Source organism: Crotalus tigris, unplaced genomic scaffold, assembly GCF_016545835.1.
Source record: "Crotalus tigris isolate CLP2741 ecotype Arizona unplaced genomic scaffold, ASM1654583v1 scf7180000024401.5802323, whole genome shotgun sequence".
NCBI classification, from domain to species: domain Eukaryota; kingdom Metazoa; phylum Chordata; class Lepidosauria; order Squamata; family Viperidae; genus Crotalus; species Crotalus tigris.
The window spans coordinates 5260396-5286209 of record NW_024100569.1 but is presented as its reverse complement, the minus strand read 5'-3'; the positions used below and the strand labels follow the sequence as shown (position 1 = coordinate 5286209).

Here is a 25814-nt window from a genome sequence, read left to right as displayed (position 1 = left end):
GTTTTTTTCTTTCATTTAGTGAGCTTGTAAAATGTAATAAAATTAAAGTAATGGTGCAAAGGGTTGACTGGTTGCCCAGAAAGCGATGCAAAATAGCATTATTAAGTGAACAAGGCTACAGTTATAAAGAAATTAGAAGAAAAAATGATGGAAACTTAACCAAAGGTAGCATTTCTACTGTACACTTTCCCCAAAAGGTTTCCACAATTTGGGCCATTACTGTATATTATTAAATTCTTATACATATTTTTGCCATTTCTTGCAAAGAAATATTGATATCTTTTAGATGGGTAATTTGATACTTGAGTTTAATTGTAATGGGACATGCCAATTTACATTTCTAAAATGGAAAAAAAGATTCAATTTCTAATTTACAAGTCATTAAATAAATGTATACATTTTGGGGGATCTTTAAAAATATTTTATTAATGTAAAAATTTTTAATAATTTCTAGCAATGAAAATAAAATAATCTTAGAAATCTTGATTAAGAAAAAATAGAAATGTATTGCATAGGTAAACTTTTTTATATTTAGCTTGAGAAAGTCCTTTTATTTCTTTACTACTAGAGAAAACTGTTATTAAGTATCTGGTCTCTATAAGAAAAGTGAGTATTCATCCTTAAGGACTTGAAAAGCAAAGCAAAACTTTATTATACATTGTTTTTGTTAAAGTATTTTGCCTCAGGACACTAAGTTAATCTATCTTTAATTTTAAAGTTGTAACTATAATTACAACAATAAACAATAGGGCGATTGATGATGATAGGCCTTTTTGAAAATTATTTCCTGCATCCAGGGAAAGACAATAGATCCTCATTCACTGGCCAATTCCATCATGACTTCTTTTATCTCACTTTAATAATATTTCCAAGAAATGGGAGCTTGTCTGTAAAGAAGATTTCTCAACATCATTACATTTAAGCATGTGTGCCGAGGGCATAGGAGGAGACTGAAGCATGTTGTAAGCACATGTTCCCAATTACACATATAAACTACAACTTTATTACTGTCTAACCTTGATCCAGCGATGGTTAGCCTCTTTGAGTCTACTGTCAAGCTTATGTTTTACTTCAGGGCTCAATGATGCTCTACTGAGTGCTTTTCCTCCAGCTTCATTTAATTGGTTCAGTATTCCCTTGTGTGGAGGCAATTCTTCCACTTTTAACTGGAAAAGACAAATGCAACATTTAAAATGAATAGCAGAATTTTCAAGTTCCTTATCTTCATTTCTATTCATTTATCAGCTGAAGCAAATAGACTCAAAAGCTCTATTCAGAACAAAATATCCACAACTTTTATTCAAGGTTCATATGCTTCAGGTTCAAGAATAATCCGACTTCTGGATATAGGGTTCTTTTTTCTTAATAAATATTTTAAGAGCTTCTATGAAATAAAATAATTTGACAGAATATTTAAAAGCCTGGGCCAGAAAAAAAAGAAGATCTCCAATTTCTAATGAGCTCCAGAACTTAGATACTTGTTAAATAGTAGAAATGTGCATGGTTGAAGATTATTTAAAAAAATGCTTTGGAATGACAGGATTTATTTTTCACTTGACACACTGGGGAAAAATTGTAGTCTTAACCAAGCTATGCTCACAAATCTGGAAATCACAGGTGGCAAATCGATTGGAAGAAATCAATCTACATTCCAATGCCAAAAAATAAAATTTTAACAGAGTGTACAAACTATCACACATGTACTTAATTTCACATGCTAGCAAAAGAATGTTTAGGATCATCCAAAGCATATTACAGCCCTATGTGTAAAAAGAGATACCACATATTCAAACTAGCTTTAGAGAAGGCTGAGGAACATGAACATTTATTGCTGATGCACTCTAGATCAGTGTTTCTCAACCTTGACAATTTTAAGGCATGTGGACTTCAACTCCCAGAATTCCACAGCCAGCATTGCTGGCTGTGGAATTCTGGGAGTTGAAGTCCACATGCCTTAAAATTATCAAGGTTGAGAAACACTGCTCTAGATAATTAAGGACAAAGAATACTAAAAAGAAGTAAGTATGTGCTTCATCAGCTATAGAAAGATCTTTATTGTATTGATCATATCAAGCTGTATAAAGTGCTCAGATAAATGAGAATCCCAGAACATCTTACTGTCCTCGTGAGAAACTTATATATACTTAGGAAGCCATAGTACAGACAGAACTCCAGGTTGGCAAGGAACATATCCTTTATTTATTTAATCTATACACTGAATATATAGTACATTAAGGGCAGATGAATTGGAAGATGTATGTAGTTTCAAAACTGAAGGAAGGAACCTCAATAACCTGTGCTATCCTAATGACACTACTCTCAGCAAGAAGGGTAAAGGATCTGCAAAAACTAAAAGTCAAAGTGCACAATGAAAAAATGGTACTAAAATTAGATATAAAAAAGATCAAATTAAGGACAACAGGTAGAACAACCAGTCTTAGATTTAGCAATGGAGGTATCAAAGCAATATGGTTGCTTCAAAGGGATGAAACATTTGCAGAGGCTTTGGAATACTTCAAAAGTATTTTCATACTAATAGGGTGAAATATTATGATTTCTTCAAATTTAAAAAAAACATCTTGATGCCTTATTTTTCAAAGGAGAGATCACTAGGGAACAAGACAATATAACAAATTATGATTAGATCCTGGATTGGTGGGAGAGATTTGGACTTTACAGAAGCTACAAACTGTGAATGAACATTCTAGAAGTGATAGAAGCACTGCAAGTCAGAAATTTATTTAATTAATTCAATTTCTACAGCTGCTCTTCTCAGAAAAGTGACTCTTAGTGATGAACAATCACAAAATCAATTTAAATGTATATAAGCATGATACATACATACATACATATATACATCAGATTATAATTTTCATATAGATTATAATTGTCATGGCCTAGCTCACATTCAGAATCTGAATCTGATGCTGAAGAAACTGCTCTAGCTGAACCTGTGGAATATCAGCCTAAGGATGGACAAGTCAGAAACCACACAAGGCTTTTCAGTCACAGGCAACACCTGAGTAATTAGAAAAGTCAGAGGATGTAAGACCTCCTGTCCATGCACCTAATGAGTAGAGATGACAGCAGAACAGCAAAGATTGCATATATACATGAAATCGCCAGTAGTTAGGTTCAATTCAAGTGAGTCTTTATCTTGTTTTTTTCCCTAGAGTTTGAATCAAAAACAGTAACGTTAAACACAACCTAATATTTTTCTTTGAAACTGTCTGCAAACAATAGTTCTTTCAGAACTGACCAAAAACCATCTGTCATTTCAAAACTCTTTTTCAAAAAGTAAATACTAAAAATATTTTGGTTGCTAAGATTTGATGACAACTTAATGTCATATATTCAATCCATTTCTATCATAAATAGCAAGACTCACATAATCACTGGTGGCATAGTGGCTAGAATGCAGTATAGCAGGAGTTTGATTCTGACCGGCTCAAGGTTGACTCAGCCTTCCATCCTTTTGAAATTGGTAAAATGAGGACCCAAATTGTTGGGGGCAATAGGTGACTCTGTAAACTGCTTAGAGAGTCCTGTAAAGTCTGAGTGCTATTGCTATTGCTATATTTCACATGATTCCAAAAAATATTACTGAAGTTTTCCTATTTGAAAACCTTAGAAATGTTATAAGGGTAAGTTATAATCTAACACATCAGTAATTCATCATACTGGGGAAAGCTTCTCAAGATTTTTATAGTGCTTAAATTTCACAAGGGACAGGGAAAAGGGAAGGAAAAAGAAAAAAAATGGAAACAACTGTTTCCTAATTAAATTACCTTTACTTTTTGAAGGGTGTCTTTTAACTGATATTCATTTCCTGGCTCAACTGGAATGGTGACAACATTGCTGGCTTCGTTTAACCATAAAATAAATTTATTGAAGTTATGCTGTAATTCTGCCAGAAGATGCTGCTCCTCATCAAATCTGGACAAAAGAAAAATATAATTAAGACTGAATAGATTGTATATTCGTATTAAAAATATTTATTAATTTTACCATACTGACTAACATAACTATAGCTGCAAAATATTTTAACAGATGCCCAGCAACATATATTTTTTAATTCAAATAAAGTATTCAAAATTTAAATGGCATGTTTTCAAATAATCCATCAATTAATTCAGTGCTTTTTAAACTGTCTACACATAAAATCAAACCAATTCAAAAGAGATTGCAGAGTTCCATGGGTGTTATTTATTAGTTAATTCACTTCTGTGTAATATTTTGGGAGACAGTGCTAGTTGTGCTGCTAGTAATTCCAAGAATATCTGAAATTGAATTGCTTTATGCATAGTATTTAGTGATTGGTTACAATTCCCATTTAGTGAAGCACTCTGAATTAAAAGATCCCAAACAGGAGGCTCTGATTGAACACATTCAGTAAAAAGTCTTTGGAGATTCTCAGTCATCCAGGTCATGGTTGTCCTAAAGGTACCCTTTCAAAGGCAACTAGATTTCTCCTTGAAAACGTTTCACTTCTCATCCAAGAAGCTTCTTCAGTTGCCTTTGAAAGAGTATCTTTGGGATTCAATAAAAAGGATTTCACCACCACACTTACTACTAGGAAGTTTTTTTCTACAAATGAATTTCCCATTCTATAGTTTCATTATCCTGTGTCATACATTTTGGAATAAGAGAAGTATTGACTTTCTTCCAAGTGACATTCCTTCAGGAATCCTTAGAATGTTGTCATCTTTATCATTATCACTTTCTCTCAGTTGTCTTTTCTTGAAGCTAAACTATCTTCACAGGGTTTAATTTCTAGTCTCCTGATCATTGTTATTCTTCTCTGAATTTATTCAAAATTCCCTGAATGCTTCACTTCTAGTTTTGTGCCCAGAGATGCCCAAAATACTCAATGTATTGTCTCATCAAAGCAGAACCAAGTCAATGCAATCTAAAATTAATTTACTTATTTACTTATTTATTTACTTATTTTTGCATCACACTACAAGCTGATATTCAGTTTGCATTCAGTTACTCTTTCATCATTTTCTTGCAAATGAAATTAGCAAGCCAAGAATTCTTATTTTTAAATATGTGCATGTGCCCTTTGTTTTTATACAGCAACTGTAGAACTTGGCATTTGTCTCTATAAATTTCATTCTGTTTCTTTCAGCTCATTTCTAGAACATATCAAAGCTATCTATCAATCTTATTTCTCTTTTCTATTCCAGTAAAATTTGTAACATCTTCAACCCTTGCAAAGATTCCCTTCATTTTTTAATCTAACTCATTAATGAACATATTGAAGAGTAGAAAATCCCTAACTATCCTTAGATTTTCCTATTTGATATATGTCCCCAATTTAATTAGGGATCATTAATTTTTCAGGAAGACAAATAGTAATTTCACAGAAGCATTATACTTAACAAAGTTTGTAATTTCAACAGCTTTGCAATGATTAAAATCATTATAATGCATCTTTGAAAAAAATATTCTTGCTTTTGGAAGCATCAATGTTATCTCTTTGTTTGTAATATATGCCACAAAATGTACTGCTTTTATTTCTTCACCAATATATTAATTCAGGTATTGTCTACGTGGTGGTTCTCAACCTGTGGTCCGTGGACCCCTGAGGGGGTTGTGATGTTGCCCCAGGAGTTCTACAAATGCTTAAGAAAGGTTATGAGTTAAGTGTTGGTGGTCTGTTGCCATGTTCCATTGCCATAAAAGGTACTTAAAGGGGGCCCATGGTGAAGAAAAGGTTGAGAAGCACTGGTCTATAGCATTAACTTGGTTCATTTGAATTTCTAAGCAGGAATTGATGTTTTAAGCATATAAATGCAAGTCCTCTTATACCTTTGTTCCTTTGGGAGTGATGAAAAGTATATGTTGATTGGTACAGTAGGTTCCAAACATGGGAATCATTTTTATCAGATTGCCATATTAAATAAGGATATACAGAGTTTCAGATTTAAAACCCTAAGATTGCTTTAGAGAAGGCATGGCTTTACCACTTCCATTAATTTAAAGAAGATATGTTTTTCCTAGGTTCTCATAGTAGCTATGTAGTCCCAGAAAACTGTGTATTTAAAATAAAGAGGCATCAGAAGCACCAGTTTCAGAATAGCATAGATATACCACAGATTACCTCAAACATTTGTTGGGGAGGGGGTTGAGATGACTAACTGCTATGCAATCTTCCCAAGACTCAGCTTCTTTAGGATAGTACTGATAAATCAAAATGTCATAGACTTCTCTCCACTAGAAGAGTAGACTCTGACATATAAGAAGTTCCATCCAAATGGGTAAAATATAAGATCCATACTAATATACCAGTCTCAGTAGAAATAATCTTAAAGTACTATTTACAATGTTGTGTCCAGGGCCTGATGAGGCAGCTCAGCAGGCCCAGAAATGTTGCAAATGGTCCCGGGCAACCCAAAAGCTGCCCGGCACCAGACTGGTTGTTGCTGGCTTTGCGCACAGGCACAAGGCACAAACAAAGGAGATTTATGATAGGCTGTTTGGGAAACTATAAAAGGCCTGCGAGCCTGTTGGGTTACTGAGTGGTAACGTGGAATGAATAAAGAAGAACTTGGTTACAACGTGAGTGTGTGTCGCTTCAATGCCGAGAATCCCAAGATGTAAAAGTGGCAACGAAGGTGGGATCACTGCAGAGAAGAAGACAACCGAAGAATCTAGCCTCTAAAAAAGAGCTGGAAGCTGGGAAGTCGGTGCAATCACCTGCCAGTACGCAAACGCTGGAGATGGGCTTGACAAACGGCCTCTTCCCCGCTGAAGTAGCAGCAAGGCTAAGAGAAGCTAGCAATGTTGAAGATCGGCTGGCTGTCTGAATTCGACGTGTCTCACCCAGAGTGTTGGAACTCTTACATGGCCTGGGTGGAAAACTACCTGCGAGTTAACCAGGTTCGAGAAGAGGCTTGAAGGCTTGCACCTTGCTGTGCGTCTGCAGTCAGGACACTTTTGACATAGCCGAAAACTTAGTAGCTCCTGTGCCGCTTGAGTCTGTAACGTACCCAGACTTGAAGAATATGTTGAAGGACCATTTTCATCCACAGCTATCTGTGATCGCGTGGAGGCACACTTTTGAGCAAAGGGACCAGAAGCCTGGTGAGTCTGCTGCAGAATTCATTGCTGCCTTGAGACAAGCAGCCAGGCCTTGTGAGTTCAAGAACCTGGAGGGATGCTTATGAGACCGCTTTGTCTGTGACCTTAGAAGTAGACAGCTGCAACAAAAAATATTTGCTAAAGCTGAAATCACCTTCCAAGATGTCTTGCATGAAGTTGCAACTGAAGAGCAGCAGGCGGCGCTGTGAAGGCCTTGCAACTCTCCAAAAGCACTACCGCAGTCGTGTCCATCCATCAAGAGGACGCTCGAGAAGATTCAGAAGCAGATCCTGAAGAGGAAGTGGACAGACTTCACCAGCCAGCAGAGAGAAGGCCGAAAGGGCATCCAGACAAGACCCCAGCATCTCCTCAGTGTCTCGGTTACGGAGGATGCTACAAGCGAACTGACTGAAGATTCCGCTCCGCCATCTGCAGGGCATGTGGAAGGCAAGGCCACATTGCCTCCATCTGTTTGGATCACCAGAAGGTCCAACCTTGGGAAGAATTGCTTCAGAAAGGTAGCAGGGTCCCCAGCCAACACAGGGTGGGTTTCTGCGCATCACGCAGGAGTATTCTGAGGATAGGGACACACAAGCCCCTTAAGAAAAAACTTCACATTGACGTGAAGTTGCAAGGTCTTCCCTTATTTATGGAGTTGGTCTGCTCTATCAATCATTCCACTTGACACCTTCAAAAGGATTTGCAGCAGTAGTGGCCTTCGAGTCAAACTCAGGCCTCGAATTTAATCCTCACTGACTTCCAGAATTTCAAAGAATGTGAAAGGGGAGGCTATGCTCAAAGTACAGCATAAGGCTTTTGAGGGTTTCCTAGATGTGGTGGTAGTTGGGGGTGAATGCACAAGTCTTATTGGACTTGATTGGTTCGAGGCCCTTGGAATTCAAGTGACTGGGCTGCACAGCATGCAAATGTAGGGCCTTGAAGAAGTCTGCAAGGAGTGGGCTGATGTGTTTAGCTCAGAGCTTGGCTCCTACAAGGGGCCTCCTATCGCATTATGTTTAGACCCAACTATCACACCCATCAGGATCAAGCCTAGAAGGGTGCCTTTTGCCCTCAAAAGTAAGATAGATGCAGAGCTGGACAAGCTGCTCCAGCAGGGCATCTTAGAACCTGTGGACTCTAGTCCATGGGAAACCCCCATTGTTATGCCTTTAAAGGCTAATGGAGAAATCCGCATATGCGCAGACTATAAGTGTACACTGAATAAAGCGTTGCAACAGCACGCATATCCAGTGCCTGTAGTGAGCCACATTCTGGCCTCCCTCAAAGGGGAGCGCCTTTTTGCAAAACTTGATTTGGCACAGGCCTATCAACAGCTACCTGTTGATGAGGCAACTGCAGAGGCCCAAACAATTGTAACACATAGGGGGCCTTTAAGATTAAAAGACTGCAGTTTGGGGTTAATGTACTGTAGCCCCTGGCATATTTCAATGTGTCATGGAATGCACACTTTGTGGTATTCCTGGGGTCTGTCCCTACTTCGATGACATCCTCATTGTTGGGGAGTCATCTCAAAATCTGGCAGAAAGATTAAGGGCTTCTTGTTGTGTTTCTGCCAAGTAGGCCTTAAATTAAAGCAAGACAAATGCAAAATAGAAGTCGCTTCCACTGACTTCTTGGGCCTCAGGATTGATGCTCAAGGCATCCACCCTGCTGAATCTAAGCTTCAAGTGATTCAGCAGGCCCCAAGGCCCACACCCAAGAGTGAGCTGCAAGCTTTCTTGGGGCTCTTAAATATTTATCATGCATTTCTCCCACATAAGGCTGCAGTGGCAGAGCCGTTACACCGGCTCTTAGACAAGCAGGCTCCATGGCAGTGGACTAAAGTCCATGACAGGAGTTTCAATGAGGTTAAGGCCTTGCTCTCTTCAAATGCTGTATTAGCACATTTCAATGAGCAACAGCCTGTGTGCATCGCATGCGATGCATCTCCTTATGGGGTGGGAGCAGTACTTAGCCACCTGAAAGCTGATAGGACACAAGTCCCTGTAGCCTACTATTCAAGGACCCTGTCATCTGCAGAGCGGAATTACACTCAGATTGACAGAGAAGCCTTGGCCATAGTGGCTGGCATAAAGAAATTCCATGATTTCTTATACGGCCGCCACTTCACGGTCTACACAGACCATAAGTCTCTACTGGGTTTGTTTACTACCAACAAACAGACACTATTTCCCTGTGTATGCTGAGATGGTCAATTTTCCTGTCAGCATATGATTACACACTCATACACAAACTGGGAAAAGAGATGGGTCACGTAGACGGCCTCAGCAGATTACCTCTCAAACAAATAGAGGCAGATCCTGCTCCTGCTATTAATATTCTTTCCATTCAGGAGTTGCCTGAATCTCCCCTCAATGCTAGGGATGTGGCTGCAGAAACTGCCACAGATCACACGCTCACACGTGTGCTGACATGGGTCTTGGCTTGACATGTGTCCAGATGCTGCATTTCAAAGCTTCTGGCAAAGAAGGCATGAACTGTCTACATTTAAGGGGTGCCTCTTATGGGGTAGTAAAGTAGTTATCCCAGCCTCACTGAGGTGTAGAGTCGTGTCCTCTCTGCATGAGGGACATCCGGGCATTGTGCGCATGAAAGCGCTTGCACGCAGCCATCTTTGGTGGCCGGTGCTTGATAAAGCTATCAAGGCCCAGGTGCATGGGTGCCAGGTGTGCCAACAATCATGGCCTGAAATGCCTCAGGGCCCTATACACAGGTGGGAGGAGACACAAACCCCTTGGTCAAGGGTACATTTAGATTATGCTGGGCCCTTTCAGGAGCAATTCTTCCTTATCCTGGTGGATAGCCATTACAAGTGGCTAGAGGTTGTACCTGTCTCCTCCACTACTACTGCCAGGACCATCCAGGTGTTGAGAGGAATCTTCGCTACCCATGGCCTCCCTGATGTCCTCATTTCTGACAATGGTCCTCAATTTACTTCTTTTGAGTTCCTGGATTTCCTTCAGGCCAACTTGATCTGGCATGCAACGTCAGCTCCTTTCCACCCTTCCACCAACGGGCAAACTGAATGGATGGTGCGCATCACCAAAGATGCACTCAAAAGACTCATGCACGGTAGCGGGCATCACAGGTTAGCAGATTTTCTTCTTGCACACCGCACTACACCATGCACTGCCACTGGAAAGAGCCCAGCTGAACTCATCACGAAGTTGAACAGACTGCACCCAGACCAGGTGGCTTCACAGGTGTCACAGCCGCGGGCACCTAGGAGACTTCAGGTGGGCGATCTGGTCTGGGCAAGGAACTATGGTCCTGGATATCTCTGGGTCTCTGCTGTCGTCTGCAAGATCTCGGGGCTGCTCTCCTATGAAGTGACCTTGGGAGATGGCCGTGTCCTTTGGCATCATATTAACCAACTGCGCTGGCGGTTGTCCCCCAATGTTTCTGCTCCTGGCTCTGCTCTCAGGGGGGAGGGAGACCAAGAACAAGCTCACACTTCAGGTCAAAATCCTGGGAATCCATCTTGCAGTGCCTGGGGTTTTCCATGGGGCACTGTTTATGTCCCAGTGAGCAAGGGTCATCCCAGAGTTCAGCAAATGCTCTGAACAAGAAGTCATCCCAGGGGGTGGGCTGTGCATCTGCAAGTGTGCCAAACAGGAATTATCCTGAGAGGGGGTTTGCCATAGTGGTGGCTCCTGACTCTGGCACCTCAGCCACCTACATGGGAGACTGGAACTATTGGAGCACAGCTGCAATGCAGGTCATGTCCGAGACTGGTTGCAGGCTCGAGGGACTAAGTTCCCAGGAGCAGTCCATGATGGGAGAGGAGACCTCCGCTCCACCATTGGGCTTGGGGATTTTCTCCCCCCAAGGGAACCTCACTGGAGTCTAGAAGACTCAGCCAGCCCACCACAATGGGGGTCACCTGTTATTTATGGGCATCAAAGTCCTGGTCTATCAAGCCCACCAGATGGGCCAGTAGGCCAGGCACCATTAAGTAAAAGTCCTGGGCTTCCTAGCCGGGCAGGTGAGCTGACAGGCCAGGCACCCTCCCTGACCTTGCGTAGGTCACAAAGGGCTAAGGCCCCTCCCAAGCATCTGGGAGACTATGTGAGGCTTCTGTCATCACAAAGGAACCTTGATGGTCTATAACTGGGTAATGGGGATCTACACTTGGTAGAGATAAACACACTAATCATAATTTTGGAGAGTGGTTTGTTTAAGTTTAACTTTATTATTTTATAAAGATATTCTATTTGTGTGCTGGGCAGGGGAATTCTTTTTTTTTCCTGCCAGGGAACAAATGTAATTGTGTGTTTCATCTGGGGGGGAGGGGTGTTGTGTCCTGGGCCTGATGAGGCAGCTCAGCAGGCCCAGAAATGTTGCAAATGGTCCCGGGCAACCCAAAAGCTGCCCGGGACCAGACTGGTTGGTGCTGGCCTTGCTCACAGGTGCAAGGCGTGAACAAAGGAGATTTATGATAGACTGTTTGGGAAATTATAAAAGGCCTGCGAGCCTGTTGGGTTACTGAGTGGTAACGTGGAATGAATAAATAAGAACTTGGTACAATGTGAGTGTGTGTCGCTTCAATGCCGTGAACCCCCAAGACGCAAAATATAGTATTTAATTAGTATATTTGACAGCACAAAATGTTCAACCATGAATATTTTTTTAAATCTTCTAATGTTTCTGAATGCAGATGAAATACAATACCAGACTTAAAATATACTTCAATACTTTCCAATGAAACAAACAAACAAGCAAGCAAGCAAGCAAGCAAGCAAACAGTTGAGGCAAAGTAATGATAATTACCTGTTGATTTTATTAAGACATTTTCTTAGGGGTGTTTTTTTCACATGAGAGCCTAGATACTTTTACTATTGCAATAAAACAGTAAGTGTAAATGCATAATTTACAGTCATCACATCAACTTTCCCTAGAGATGCTGGCTGAGATGCCTGTATAAAATATAGGAACCCCATCCAGCAACTTCCTGGCCATTCTAACTGTAATAATTTCTAACAATATACTTCCAAAGATCTAAAATGAAAATATTATGAAATAATTACCCCTTGCCTGAAGGGATCCATTTTTAAAACATTAATATTAAATTAATTTCCTTTGAAACCTATAGGACATATGCTATACAAAGCTGTTAGATCAGTGGTTCTCAACCTTTTTAATGCCGCGACCCCCAACCGGTCGTAAGTTGAGGACTACTCAACCGGTCGTAAGTCGAGGACTACTCAACGGGTGCAGCACCGTTGGCAGAATGGGACTTTTGGTGGGCTCAGCAGGGCAGAGACAGCCTGGACAATTCCTATTGGCTTTTGAAAGCCAATAGAATTAGACTCTATTCAAGAGAGTCTCTTCTATTGGCTTTCAAAAGCCAGTAGAATAAAAGGGAGTAGCACAGCTAAGGAAAAGGGAAAAAAATGGCAGACTGCGTTGTTTGGCGACCCCTGTGAAATGGTCGTTTGACCCCAAATGGGGTCCCGACCCACAGGTTGAGAACCACTGTGTTAGATGTTAATATTTCCCACCTATATTCTAATCTCTAATTAAAGGATGATAGAATTATTTTACAGAGTATTGAAAGAAGAAATCTGCTTGTCTACTTTTTTTCTGAGCATGGTATAATTTGATATATTTCCTGCTCATTGAGCAAAATAAAAACAGATTATGTTAATTAGATCATTTAAAATAAATCATTTATAATAATTTTGATACAATTTATCCAAGCAATTTATTTTCATGTTCTGGTGATTTGCTGAAGTATTAATATGATGTTGAACAATACAAGCCATTATTTTCAGAATTAGTATTTATGTATTTATTTTCTTAGACAAATAATTGTTAGCATATGGCAAGTTTACTGCACTATTTCTTCACTGTTATTTAAAACTGAATTAGAATAAAAAAAGCTTAATTAAAATTTAGACAAAGATGACACATACATATATTGAAACAAAAACTTTAATATAAAATCATCTTTTTCAATTATTCTAGTATGATTTTAAGACTATGTTTGAAACCTTCTAAATAGTAATGCTGTAATGCCTCTCTATATATTGAATATGGTTGCATTTCTGAACAATAAAATACAAATTTAAAGTGATACATATTATTTAATAATCATATTGATGTAGCCACCCATCTTACCAAATGTGACTCTGGGCTCCTGATCAAAATATGTGTGTATATAGCTCCAGAATCACAGGAGGGTAATGTTAAAGCAGTGGAAAATAAAACGATACCTTGCAATATGCAAATAATGGCCAATTTGCCGTGTATTTGTAAATGTTAATTGAAGGACTAATGTGATATTAATATGATCATATTGGCTTTGTCTAACAAAACTTTGAATATCAGTCTGATTAGAAAAGAGACTGGTGAAAAATCCGTAAGTATAAGAACAAAATACATTTCTTTCAACTGAATTAGAAATGGTTCCAGAAGACAAATAAAGTAACCAAATAAAAACTACTGACATAATTTAAGTTCCCCTGACCCCTGTTATAAAATTATAACATCTAGAAAAAAACATCAAAGTTTAATTAACTGCCTATACTTAAATAAACTCATGAAGAAAAGTGCAATGAGAACTTGTATTGTTTCTTGTTTTTTAAAATAGTCCCCAGAAAGCTGCATATTTACTACAGGTAGTCCTCACTTAATAATGCTAATTGGGACTGACAACTCCATTGCTAAGTTATGTGCAACCTCAAATGATCATGATGACTTATGATAGCAATTGTGGCAGTTCTAATTGCCATTGTTAGCTCATAACTGCCAAACTCTGAGCATTTATATATAGGCATTTGAGATCTTTATGTCTGGCTCTGGGAATGTTTCCTATGTATCCTATTTGGTGTTTGAGTTTCTCTTCCTTCCCATCCCTCCTTACCTCATTATTTGACTTGTTTTCTACAGGTTTTTGCTTGATATTAGGTCCTGGAGATCCCCCCTCAATTTTAGTTTAAAGCCCTACTATTAAGTTGGGCCAGTCATTTTCCAAAAACATTCTTCCCAGTTTTTGTGAGGTGCAGTCCATCCCTTGCCAAAAATCCATCATGGAGGTAGTGTAGACCATGGCCCAGGAATCCAAAGTTCTTTTGGCGACACCAACCTTTTAGCCAGTGGTTTACTTCTAGAATCCTTTGTTCTCTTATTGGATGTTGACCTTGGCCATACAAATGAAAAAACTACTTGTACGCCTAACTCCTTGACTTTCTTGCCTAGCTGCTCATTCTTAGACAACTTCCAAAACGTATTTTGAATATCATTCTTTTTTTTGCTACTTGTCTGTCTTTGTCTTCTGTTATTCATTTGTGACTCTGAGTTAATATATATTCATGATATCATAGTATTGTATAACAATAATTCTTTTAAATGATCCTGTAATCCTTTGCACTGGGTGGAGTGGGGGTGACTGAATTGCTGAGTGTTTACTGGCCAGCTGCCCTTCTTAATGCCTATGTGGAGCTCACAGCAGATATTTTCTTGTTTCACCCAGAGAGAAAAATATCTACTGCTACCTAGGATTGAACTCACAGCTTCCTGATTGTCTGGCGAGAGCTTCACCTCTAGGCCTCCATGTCGCTCCATTGTATAACAGTAATAAAAGTATGAAAATATTTGAAAAGTGGTTTGTAAAAGACAGATCATGTATAAAATACTACTTTCAAATAATTAAAACAACTACACATTTATCCAGGCTTTATAAACTGTTCCTGTTTTTTGCTCTATATATCCAATGAATTTTAGGGGCTGTGTATTTAGACTTAAGCAGCAATATCTAGCAATAACTTGCAATGGGTCTATCATTCTTGGCAATTTCATCTTATTTGCTAAAAAAGAAAATGAAACAGCAGATTTCATTTTTATGCTTTCCTGGTACATTTCTTTCAACAAACAGATTGCTACAACCACATGTCATCAATGTAGCACACAAACCAACTCCAAAACATCTTAAGCAAACCAAAAGACAACTGCTTGAGAAGAAACACCTACAATATATAGTGCAAGGACTACAAGAGCCAATATGGAAAACAGGTACAGTAGGCAAAAGACTAGTCAAGCACATCCAAAAATACAAATCTAAAGACATGGTGAAACTTCCTTAAATTTAGAACACCAGGACAGAATCAACCACATTTCCAACCAGAAACCAAGTCCTGGAAGCTTGACATTTGGGCAAATCAGACATCAATAGACACATAGAGATTATATTTCCATGCCATTCGAAAGAGACAATTAAAAAAAAAACCTAGGAAGGAAACAAAAAGACTAGAACATAGTTCTCCAACAAGCAACAGATAAGCAGGGATCAACACTAGTCAAACAATCAGACAGAAAACAATAATCAAAGAACCACCAAGGAGGAAATCATCCCCCACACCAAAATCAAGCTACAGAAAAAAAAACAGGATGCCAACCCTATACTTGCATTGATGATGTTGCCTACCTGAGTAATGAAACATCTGCAATCAAACAACCAAGCTCAGAAACCCCCAAGAACTCTATAGTTCAACCCTCAACTTCAGATATTCTCTTTTATTGGAACATTAAAGTATCCTTCATTTTTTTTTTTAAAAAAGGATTCATATCTTAATAGCAATGTTTAAAAATGCTTTATTCAGGCATTCAATATCTCAACTATTATTTCTTTGTTTACTTACAAGTGTAACGATTGCTAGGATTTATTTCAGTATGTGGTAGTAACAGTTATAAATGGTACATTTAAAACTCTCCATCTACAATTAAGTGCTAAATATTTTATCACAAGAATAATTTAAATGCATTTACTGAAGACCAAAAAAAAAAAAAAAAAGCTGTGGTCTGTTTGAAATATTGGATGAGAATCTGCTTGCATTATAAATACTTCTAATATTTTTAGTAAATGGAATAATAAAGAGAGCCTGGTGAAGAATTGCCATATAATTTAAAAGTAAGTGCAAAGAAGAACAGTTATGTGCATTAAATAGTCAGATTTTAATAATGTTTGTGTACTTAAAAATAAAAGTGCTTTCTACAACTGAAAGAAGATGTAGATCTAGCTCCAGTGTTATGAGAATAAGGAATAGTTAGACAACATCAAGAGTAAAGTGGATTGAAGTCAGCAAAAGCCTGTCTTGTTCTTGCTTAAACTATGAGACAATTTCATTATTTGCAAAAATACATTAAGGCAGAAGCTTGTCTACCTCAAGGATAAAATACCCAGACACAAACTGAGCAATGTGGTATATTCAGTATAATGCAGTGACCAATGTGCAGTTCTGTACATTGGGGAAACAAAACAACCATTTCATAAATGCATGGCACAACACAGGAGAACAAACTCATCAGGACAAGATTCAGCAGTCCATCTGCATTTAAAAGACAAATGCCACCCTTTTGAAGACAGCAAGGTCCACATTCTGGACAGAGAGGACCACTGGTTTGAAAGACAATTCTAAGAGGCCATCTATGTCAAAATTGAAGTGGAAGGATACAACATCATCTATCTCCAATCTACAACACAGTCCTTTCAACAGTTCCAAGAAGGCTCCATACCCATTTGTACTACTCAGTGACTCTGACAACACAGCTAAGCATCCAGGGGCTTCAACGACTCACTAAAAGAATGCAAATGACCAGCTGTCTGCAAGGAGTATAAATGCTGCCATTCCCCATCATCCAGTCAGAGGTGAAGAAGCTTCTTGGATGGGAAGCGAAACGTCTTCAAAGAAAAGCATGAAAGTCCAATTGCCTTGTGAAAAAAGCACCTTTGGGACAACCATGACCTGGATGACTGAGAATCTCCATAGACATATGAGACAATCTGTTACTGACATTTTTATAGAAATTATCTGATTTTTCTGGCCTATGGTATTAATGATAAATCCTTAGATTTCTTATGTAATGTACATGGTAATACAAAAGCCCTATGTCTTTATTATTACTTCAAGAATATTGCCCCTATTAGTCCTCAAAGGTGACAAACCATGAGGTTTTGAATGACACCTATCATTCACCAACAACTGACAATAACTATTCTCGAAAGCACACCCCTTCTTTTATGATTTCCAAGGTTATGAAGGCCATATGAGAATGGGTGTGTTGTCATGTGGTCTCCAGATCCTCTGGAAGTTGCACAAGAGGGCTGTGCCCTCATATGGCATCTGAACCCTTCAAAAGTCATGTGAGAATGGGGCATGCTTTTTTTTGGCTTTTGAAAGTTGCAGAGGGTATAAAGGACCATTCTCTGAAGCGACTTCAAGAACAAAAGTTTCATGAGGCATTGAAATTCCTTAAGTAGGCCTGTCAATAGAAAGAGAACATTGTCTGAAGGTGATCAGCAGGTACTGGGGATCACATGATTAGACTGTACTGTATTTTTCAAAAAAATAAATGAATATGTAAAAATTGTTTCTCTTTTGTTTGGAAGGTGACACATCAGCAAAGTCAAGTTAGATATTTTCTGAATTTTTGATATGCCAAGCCCACTTATATTTCATCCTCTCTGTCTAATGATACAACATAATTAGAAAAGAGAAAAAAGCAGAGGTGGAAAGGGAGGGGAAGGAGGAAGAGGATGGGAAGGGGGAGGAGGAAGGGGAGGGGAGAGGAGAGGAAGGAAAGTTATAAACAGTTTCTGGTCTTCTTAACAGAAGTTAAGTACATTGAGTACACTTATATTTCATCTTTGTCTAATGATACAACATAATTTCATTATTTCTACAGCCTACCCTTTCTAATAATAAAATCCATAAACACATTTTCTTCTTTTTTCAGAAAAAACTCCATAAGGGTTTCTAATCATAGAAATAAATGCCCCCTTTCTAAGTCAATTATGTCAGCTCTGCTAATGCTGTCATTTTAACCTTTCCTCCATTGTGGGAATGTCAGTGTCTTTCCATTTTTGTGCATATAATAATCCTATAGCAGTTATCATATATGTAAAACAACCTTTTGACCATGCCAATATTTTGTAGTCAATAAACATGATCTTAGAGGAAAATTCAAGTCTCGGAGTTCTGTTTTAGTTGGTGTCATCTATCAGAACCAGGACAGAAATTTTATTCAAGCATTAAATTTATTCAAGTATTAAATGCCTGCCAAAATGTCTGCTAAAACTGGTATCTGTTTACTTTGAACTCCTTTTACTTGTGGAAGAGAGATTACGGTGTCCCTTCTCCAGAAAATGAATTCAGACAGGAATCAACTTAACGTATGCGACTAAAAACAAAAACTCTAATATAATATAATGTCAAGTCCTAAAGCCACTTCTTAATACTTTCAATTGTCTCCTTAGGAGTGTGTGATCCATCTACACACATAAAATTAGATCTTCTTTACAGTAACCATTATTGGAATACATTATGAAATACCAAAAATAAAATAAAACTGTTATTATCCTACCTCTTTTTTCTCTCTGCCAACTGCCTGCAGACTTCCTTCCATCGGAAATTCAAGCTGTCCAATTTTTCTCTTAAAATGCTGGCATCTGTTGCTGATGATTGCTCAATAATCTCATCCCCATCTATGTTCAAAGTTCTGACAACAGCTTGCTGCCTCCCAATGTCATCCTGAAGATCCTGCAAGGTACCAAATAATCTAATTAAATTAGAAAGAAACCCCCTTCTGCTTTATTATACAAATCAAGAATACTTTGACAGATGTAGGCACAGAAAATATACATGATATAATCTTTTTTTGATTTTTAAATACCAAATTTATCAACAGTAATGGGTTTTTATTTTTACAAGTATGAATTATTTTCAGATATGTTTCCCTTATGATTTTTAGTGCACTATAGAAGAGTACATACAAAAGATTTAAAAATATGTACCAAATATAAATAATCACTTAATCTGTTGGGAATTTGAAAGTGATTTATATTCCACCAGATGGCACATACATACCTTCTTCTGACATGCTGATAGAACACACTTATTGGTCAGTATAGCAATCAGTATTTTTAAACTGTAGCTATAGATCATTTGCACATGTAACTGTTTTTTGTTCCACTGCTACTTTATGACCTTATAAGCCCACATATTGCTCTTTCACATATAGTGATTTTAAACACAGCTAAAACTAATTTAATTTCAACACAAGTTGCTAAATTATATTGTTTTATAAGATCAGCTCTAACTGTAACCTGCACTGAGATACCATACTCTCTTCTGATAATAGTAATAAATTATCTTACCAATCATTATACTGATCAATGATATAAAATTATTTACTTGTAATAGAAAATATTTTGAAGGGGATAATAGCATAAAAATACAAAATGGTGGTAGCAGCAATGTAATTGAAACCACACTTCTTTGTTCATATACACAGTATTGATCCATATACAAAAGTGGTAGGTTTTCAATCATGCTGCTGTCAAACCATAAGATTTCCAAACTAACCATTAGCCTAGAGTTCAACAAAGCTGAAAACTAATTTTACCCAAGCTGATATATATAAAAATATAGCACAATACTCTTACTCAACACTCAATGGCAAAGCATAATGCTGTTACTATCTATGAAAATTAATCCAGATTGTAATCCTTATGCCGATTTTTAATTTAGACCTTAGGAAATTTTGACCTAATTTTTTAACTAACTTGATTCTATTTCTGAAAAAAGTCTATTTATAAACAATGCCCAATCACAAACTCCTAGCAATAATTGAACACCATCACATTCCGTGAACATTCACCTAGATTCTAAATATACTGCTAACAGAACAGCTCTACAGTCATTCTACAGAAAGAGAAGTTCTTCATTATAGATCTCCCAACTCTCTCTCTCTCTCTCTCCCTCCCTCTCTCTTACAGGTTTTGTATTTATGACAAATTAAGTATATAAATTATATTTACATAGCTGTTCATCTCACAAGACTAAAAACAAAATATACAAATATTATTAATATTAAAAACTTTAAAATTATAAAAGGCACATAAACAGATTAAAAAGAGATTAGAAAAAAGGAGGTGTTAATTACCCAGGAGCCATCTCTACATTTCATCATTTTATATTTATGACTGAATTGCTTAGAAACATTTATTTAAAATAATTTAAGGGATATTAGGTTGAAGTTAGAATTATGGATGAGATTAGTCATGCTAAACATTAGCATGATTAGAATTAATAGAATGTTTTATTATGATTAGAAATTGTCTTTATGTTATTGTTGGGAATAATCTGCTAAATAAGGATACTATAAAATTTTATTGTGCTATGACATTATATTGTTACATTTTATTAGCATATTATTGACTTCGGTTTTTGAGGTTGTGAAGATATAAATTTCTTTGTATATATTTTTTAAAAAGTTATTCTTTTATTTTATTTCTTTGCAATACTTAATGATTGAGGCATAATTTTTTCATTAAAAGGTTTTTAGAATGTAATACTTTTAATGTATATCAGGAAGCTTTAATATTAGACAGACAGACAGACAGACAGATTCTTTTTGCTTTTTATATCTCTTTACCTACAGACAGTAATAAGTTGCTTTTGTAGAGCACTAGTGGCAAGAGAGAATAAATTACTTACAGTCACCTATTGAATTCATCATAGAGATAAGACTCAAACTAGGAGGCTTATAATTTTTAGCTTAGCCTCTTCATCACTGTGGTATATCAGCTTGCAGAGTGCTGCAGAGTACATTAACCAATAGCTCTCTTGTGCATGGAAATAACGTCCTTCTTTTCACTTATATCAGCATGGGGCAAGAGCAAAAGTCCTATAATTGCTTGAATGCGTTTGTTATACTACGTCTACAAAAGAGTTTGCAGTTTTCAAAATATCTTCACTGCAGTTTAATCTTTGCTGATGCTAGTTCATTAGTCCTTTGCCTTGCTGAACTGACACTTCTGAAAGCACACTGTCCTGCCCAAAAAAGAGAAATAAATGCTGTCTCTAAAAGATCTAATTCACTAAAGCATGAGGAATCTTAAACTACGAAAATAATAGCAATTATATTGATACAGAAATAGGAAAACAAAACCTTTGATCTCCACAGAAGACATAATTACTATGAGAGAAATGGAAATAAATATTTAACTAATTTTGAAGAGAGACTTAATGTTCGTAGTGTAGCTTCCAAGTAGAGCTAACTCCAATTAGGAATGCCTTCTTACTTTCCATATATGACTAAAGACCTGGCTTTGTCAGATGGCTTGGGGCTCCAATGGGGAAGCATCACACTAGAGGTGCTAATGAGGCAATCCACCTCTTCCCCTCCCCATTTTTAAAATTATAATATTGTTTTTCATTGTAATTTCCATTTTTATTGTTTTAGAAATATTTATAGCAATAGCAACAGCAGTTAGACTTATATACCACCCCATAGTGCTTTACAGCACTCTCTGAGCAATTTACAACGTCAGCATATTGTCCTCAACAATCTGGGTTCTCATTTTACTGACCTTGGAAGGATGGAAAGCTGAGTCAACCTTGAGCCGGTCAGGATCAAACTTCTGGCTATAGGCAGAGTTAGCCTGCAATACTGCATTCTAACCACTGCGAAATCAGGGCTTATCTTCTTTGGTTTTAATGCTGTAAGCTGCTCATAGTTGCTTTGAAATGAGATGGGCAGCTAATAAATTTCATAAATTAAATAAAATATAACTGCCTGAAAAACAGCATATCCCTCAATATCAAAGGTCAATAATAATTAATGTTATTTCATATTTAATTAATTGATAGTAAAGAAATATTATATTTAGACAACACTGTTAGAGTCTGGCTCCACAAAAAATCTCAAGTTTGGAAGAGTATCTCAGTTCAAAAAATTCCAACAGAAGAATAATACAATAATATTGACAGTATGGTGACATAAGTACACCAGAAAGAGAATAATTACCAATCTGTTGGATAAAATTCAGAGGAAAAGTGCTGCTATGTAACTCAATTAATAGTAAGCATTAGTTACTGTTATATTTGAATACATTGAACAAAATATAGCTTTAAAATACATTTAAGTAATAAAATACACAGTGGTCAATATCTTGAACTGAGCTGTCCAGATTTTATTTTCAAATTACTTAGAACTTAAAATAGTCACAACTGCAACTTTGAATGGAAAATTTTAACAACATTCAAGAAAGAATATTCATCAATGTTAGTAGATAGTGAAAATAAATATGACTTTTTGATTTATAAGGACATAAATCTTCCTTAACCACTTAATTATATACAAATGCTTGGTAGAAGTAGTGAGGAAAGCTTTTTTCTGAATCTCAGGGAAATCAGATCATAGTAGGAACAGGATTGATAGTCCTTATTTTATTTTAAAAAGTATATTGTAATTGTAGATCATATTCTTATTCTTATAAATATAGAATTCATTAATGAAGTTCTACAGTTTTGTAATGATTACTCTGTGCATTTTTTATTTTACAAAAAAAGGCAGTTGATAGAAATATATATAACTTCCGCGTGCACTGATTTTTACCTGCCAACAATTGTCAATAGTTCTTTCCAAAAATCATGGTAACATTAATTAAATTTTTGTCATTATAATAACAATTGCAATGAAAACCATAAATAATTGAGGAAGTTTTTCAGATATGGAAAATTGTACTACTAAACCATTATGTGATTTTTATGACTTCTATGAGTTGTAGAATTTTTATTGTGGATTCTGATCATTGGGATTTAAATTTACAGGGATGATAGCATTCTCTGTTGTGTGTAATGCTTAAGATACTGAAGAAGTATTTCACTATTAATTGACAGATATATTCACCAATGTAGAACATGCTGAAGTGATTTACAGAACTTTATAGATTCTGTATCACAGGGGTCCCCAACCCCAGCCATGCAAGAGGTGGGAGTAGTGGGCATAAATGGAGCTGTGCATCTGAGTGCACTTGCTCTCTGCTTAAACAGAACCATCCCCTCTCTCCCCTGCCACTGCCTGCGCCAGTCCACAAAGCTGGAAAACTTGGGGACTGCTGCTATATCATATCTAAATCTATAAAAAGCTTACAAATAATGAATTATTATTATTTTGTTTTTTCTTTCTACTCTGACCTGGTATTCTCCATGTGTTTTTGCAATCCAGATGGAAGTGCAATTCAAAAATTCCAGCCCACATACAGAAAGCTACAGTCCCAATACAAATAAAATTTACCAGTTTAGAGAAGTCTGATATATCTAACAATATTTTTAATAACAATGTCTATCTGTTCATTAAAGCAGGAAAACTGTAGTTTAGCCATTGGTTGAACTAAGCTTATTGGTTGAAATAAGTCTTTATTGTAATTAAGTTCAGCTCATGAAATCATCATTATTTAACCAACATTAAAAATTCAAAAGAAATGAACTATGGTCACAGTATAGTTTAACACAGTATTTTTATATATGATATAAATGCACGCATGCACGCATGCATACACACACACACATACACACACACACACAAACACACACGTTTTAGAAAATTGCTTTAAAATAATTTGGGAACATTATAACTTGGTCCAATATAACTTGGTTATAAGAGTCTAATTTTTTTCAACTAAAATTAACACACTATTTGATTAAAACCATTATATAATCAAATTATTCAATTTTTAATTTCACATGTTTATATTTTGTTGACATACAAAGAGTGTAATTTTCATATCAAAATATGAATATTTTTCAGATTTATTCTTAAAAATATTACAGTATATATTATTGTAAAAAAAAATTGTTACAAAGCATGTCAACAAAATTCAAGAATATTCACAGTAATAGATAATCTCTTAAGAGTGGGGTGTTTTTTTGTTTTTTGTTTTGCTTTATAGTTAATCCCATATACAGTTTTGTATAGTTTCATGAAACTCATTTCCATTATCATGGAATGTTACAATATTTTATGGTTAGGTATAATGAAAAACAGTTTTACTATCAATCAATTTTATCATTATCTTGTATGGTAATAGTCAGGCATGCTTAATTGTAATGTACTTATATTGAAAATTGCTGTTACCATATGAGTGATAATGAAAATAAACATTTAATGACTGTCAGATGTACTTATTTGCAGAAAATTAATTTTGAAATTCTTGCTTTGCATTTTCTAAATGTCATTATACCTAATTAAGATAATAAAGTAGCTTAAAAATTAACACGTAGAAATTCTGAAAATCTACAGTCCAGATAAGATATGGTTTTTGAATATAAATATTTGTATAACTTCTCTTTACTTAATTAAAGAACAAACAAAAGCTCAACAATAACCCAGTGGTCCAGTGATAGCGATTCTAACCCTTGGGTGATACAAAATCAAACTAATTATTAAATCAAGAAACAATTTGGTGAGTGGTTAAAGATATCAAGCTATTGAGTTCTTATCCTGCCTTAGGCTTGAAGGGTTTGGGTAAGTCACTCTCTCTGAGTTTTAGGAAGAAGGCAATGGAGAGTTCTGAAAATGTTAAAACAGGGTAAAACAGGTTTAAGAAGTGGGAAGCAAATTTTTCCAGAAATAGAAGTGAGATATAAGATATTCACACATGATAGAGCATCATCCAGCATCCTGTGCAAACTAAGTAAGAAATAACTTAAGAGATTCAAATTAAAAATGTAATGAATGTGAGAATAATCTCGGAAGGAGAAATTATAGATGCTGCCAAGGGAATGAGCAGGTAAAAGTGGGAAGATCCTGGCTAGTAAGCAATTTATGGAGAAAGAAAGTTAGAAATGGCCTGCCCTAACTATTAGATGGTAAAACGAGACAGTGAGAGATTTGTACTTTCAGATCTGCAAAATTAACATAGCATTACAATAAAATAGAATTAGTTCTTCTTGTAATGTTTCCTATCTGATCTACAGTACATGGGAGGCTGTCAAAATGAGAAAAAAAATATGTTCACCTGATATGATGCAACTGGGAGATTGTGTTGTATTTCTAGGGGTCCATCCTTTTTATGATGCAATTTAGATTAGTAAACAATGCAAATTGTAAGTACTATAAGGCAATTATAAGAGGAGTCACAGAGGTTAATGAGCCTCAAGAGAAGGCTCTGTGTGTATGTATGTATTTGTGGAGAGAGTGACTTTATTCTATATTCTACTGCATCAATTTATGTGAAGTGGAACTAATCACAACATTCATAATATATAATATTAGATACTCATGCCTTCTCATGCTAGTTTGAGATGCAGGATCCTATGTTTCTCCCAATGTCTGGAATGCATTCTTTTGGGAGTAGATTTATTTTCTACTCACGTTTAGGAAAGGAACTAAGACATTTTTTTTTTCAACCTGAACTAGACATAAACTACTTATTACCAAGTCATAGAGGAAGGGAGGGAGCAAGCAAAATAAATTATTGCACTTGAGTTGGTAGTAATCTTCACTGTAAAGAAACCAAGTAATTGCTTGTCTAAACTCAGGGTGTGAGTTCATAGAATTTTTTTGGGGGGGAGGGCAAAGAGAGACTTTAGAATTGAAAGCTCATTTTCATAGTATCTAGAACAATTTATTTTTTTAATGATTTCAATGTTATTAAATGTTTGCACTGTAATAAATTCACATGATATATGAATGTATACTTTGAATCATAATCATTTTCACACTTATTTCAAATGAAAGTTTATGTGAAATTTTGGTTAATGCTTTTTAAAAAGATTGTTTTATATTTACAGTATTACTGACTTTTCTAATCCAAAGTGACAATAGGTACTATTAAAAATAGAAGAGGGATAATGAGTTTGCCTGTAATTGTAGTTAGGAAGGATGGAAGTAATTTTTTAAATTATCTTTTTTTTTCTTCT

At 36.3% G+C, this 25814-nt stretch overlaps 1 protein-coding gene across 10 annotated transcripts in view; it reads right to left on the bottom strand.

Moving 5' to 3' along the window:
- DMD (dystrophin) overlaps window positions 1-25814 on the bottom strand; it is a 962852-nt gene that overhangs the window by 301678 nt on the left and 635360 nt on the right. For all 10 annotated transcript variants that reach the window (XR_005555060.1, XM_039329649.1, XM_039329655.1 and 7 more), the window contains 3 exons: window positions 18469-18644; window positions 3789-3936; window positions 1017-1166 (listed from right to left, as the gene is read on the bottom strand). Coding sequence is in view for 9 of the 10 variants with exons in the window: in XM_039329649.1 (XP_039185583.1) it covers window positions 1017-1166; window positions 3789-3936; window positions 18469-18644 (474 nt within the window). In the remaining variant the exon portion in view is untranslated. The remainder of the gene's footprint in view (window positions 1-1016; window positions 1167-3788; window positions 3937-18468; window positions 18645-25814) is intronic.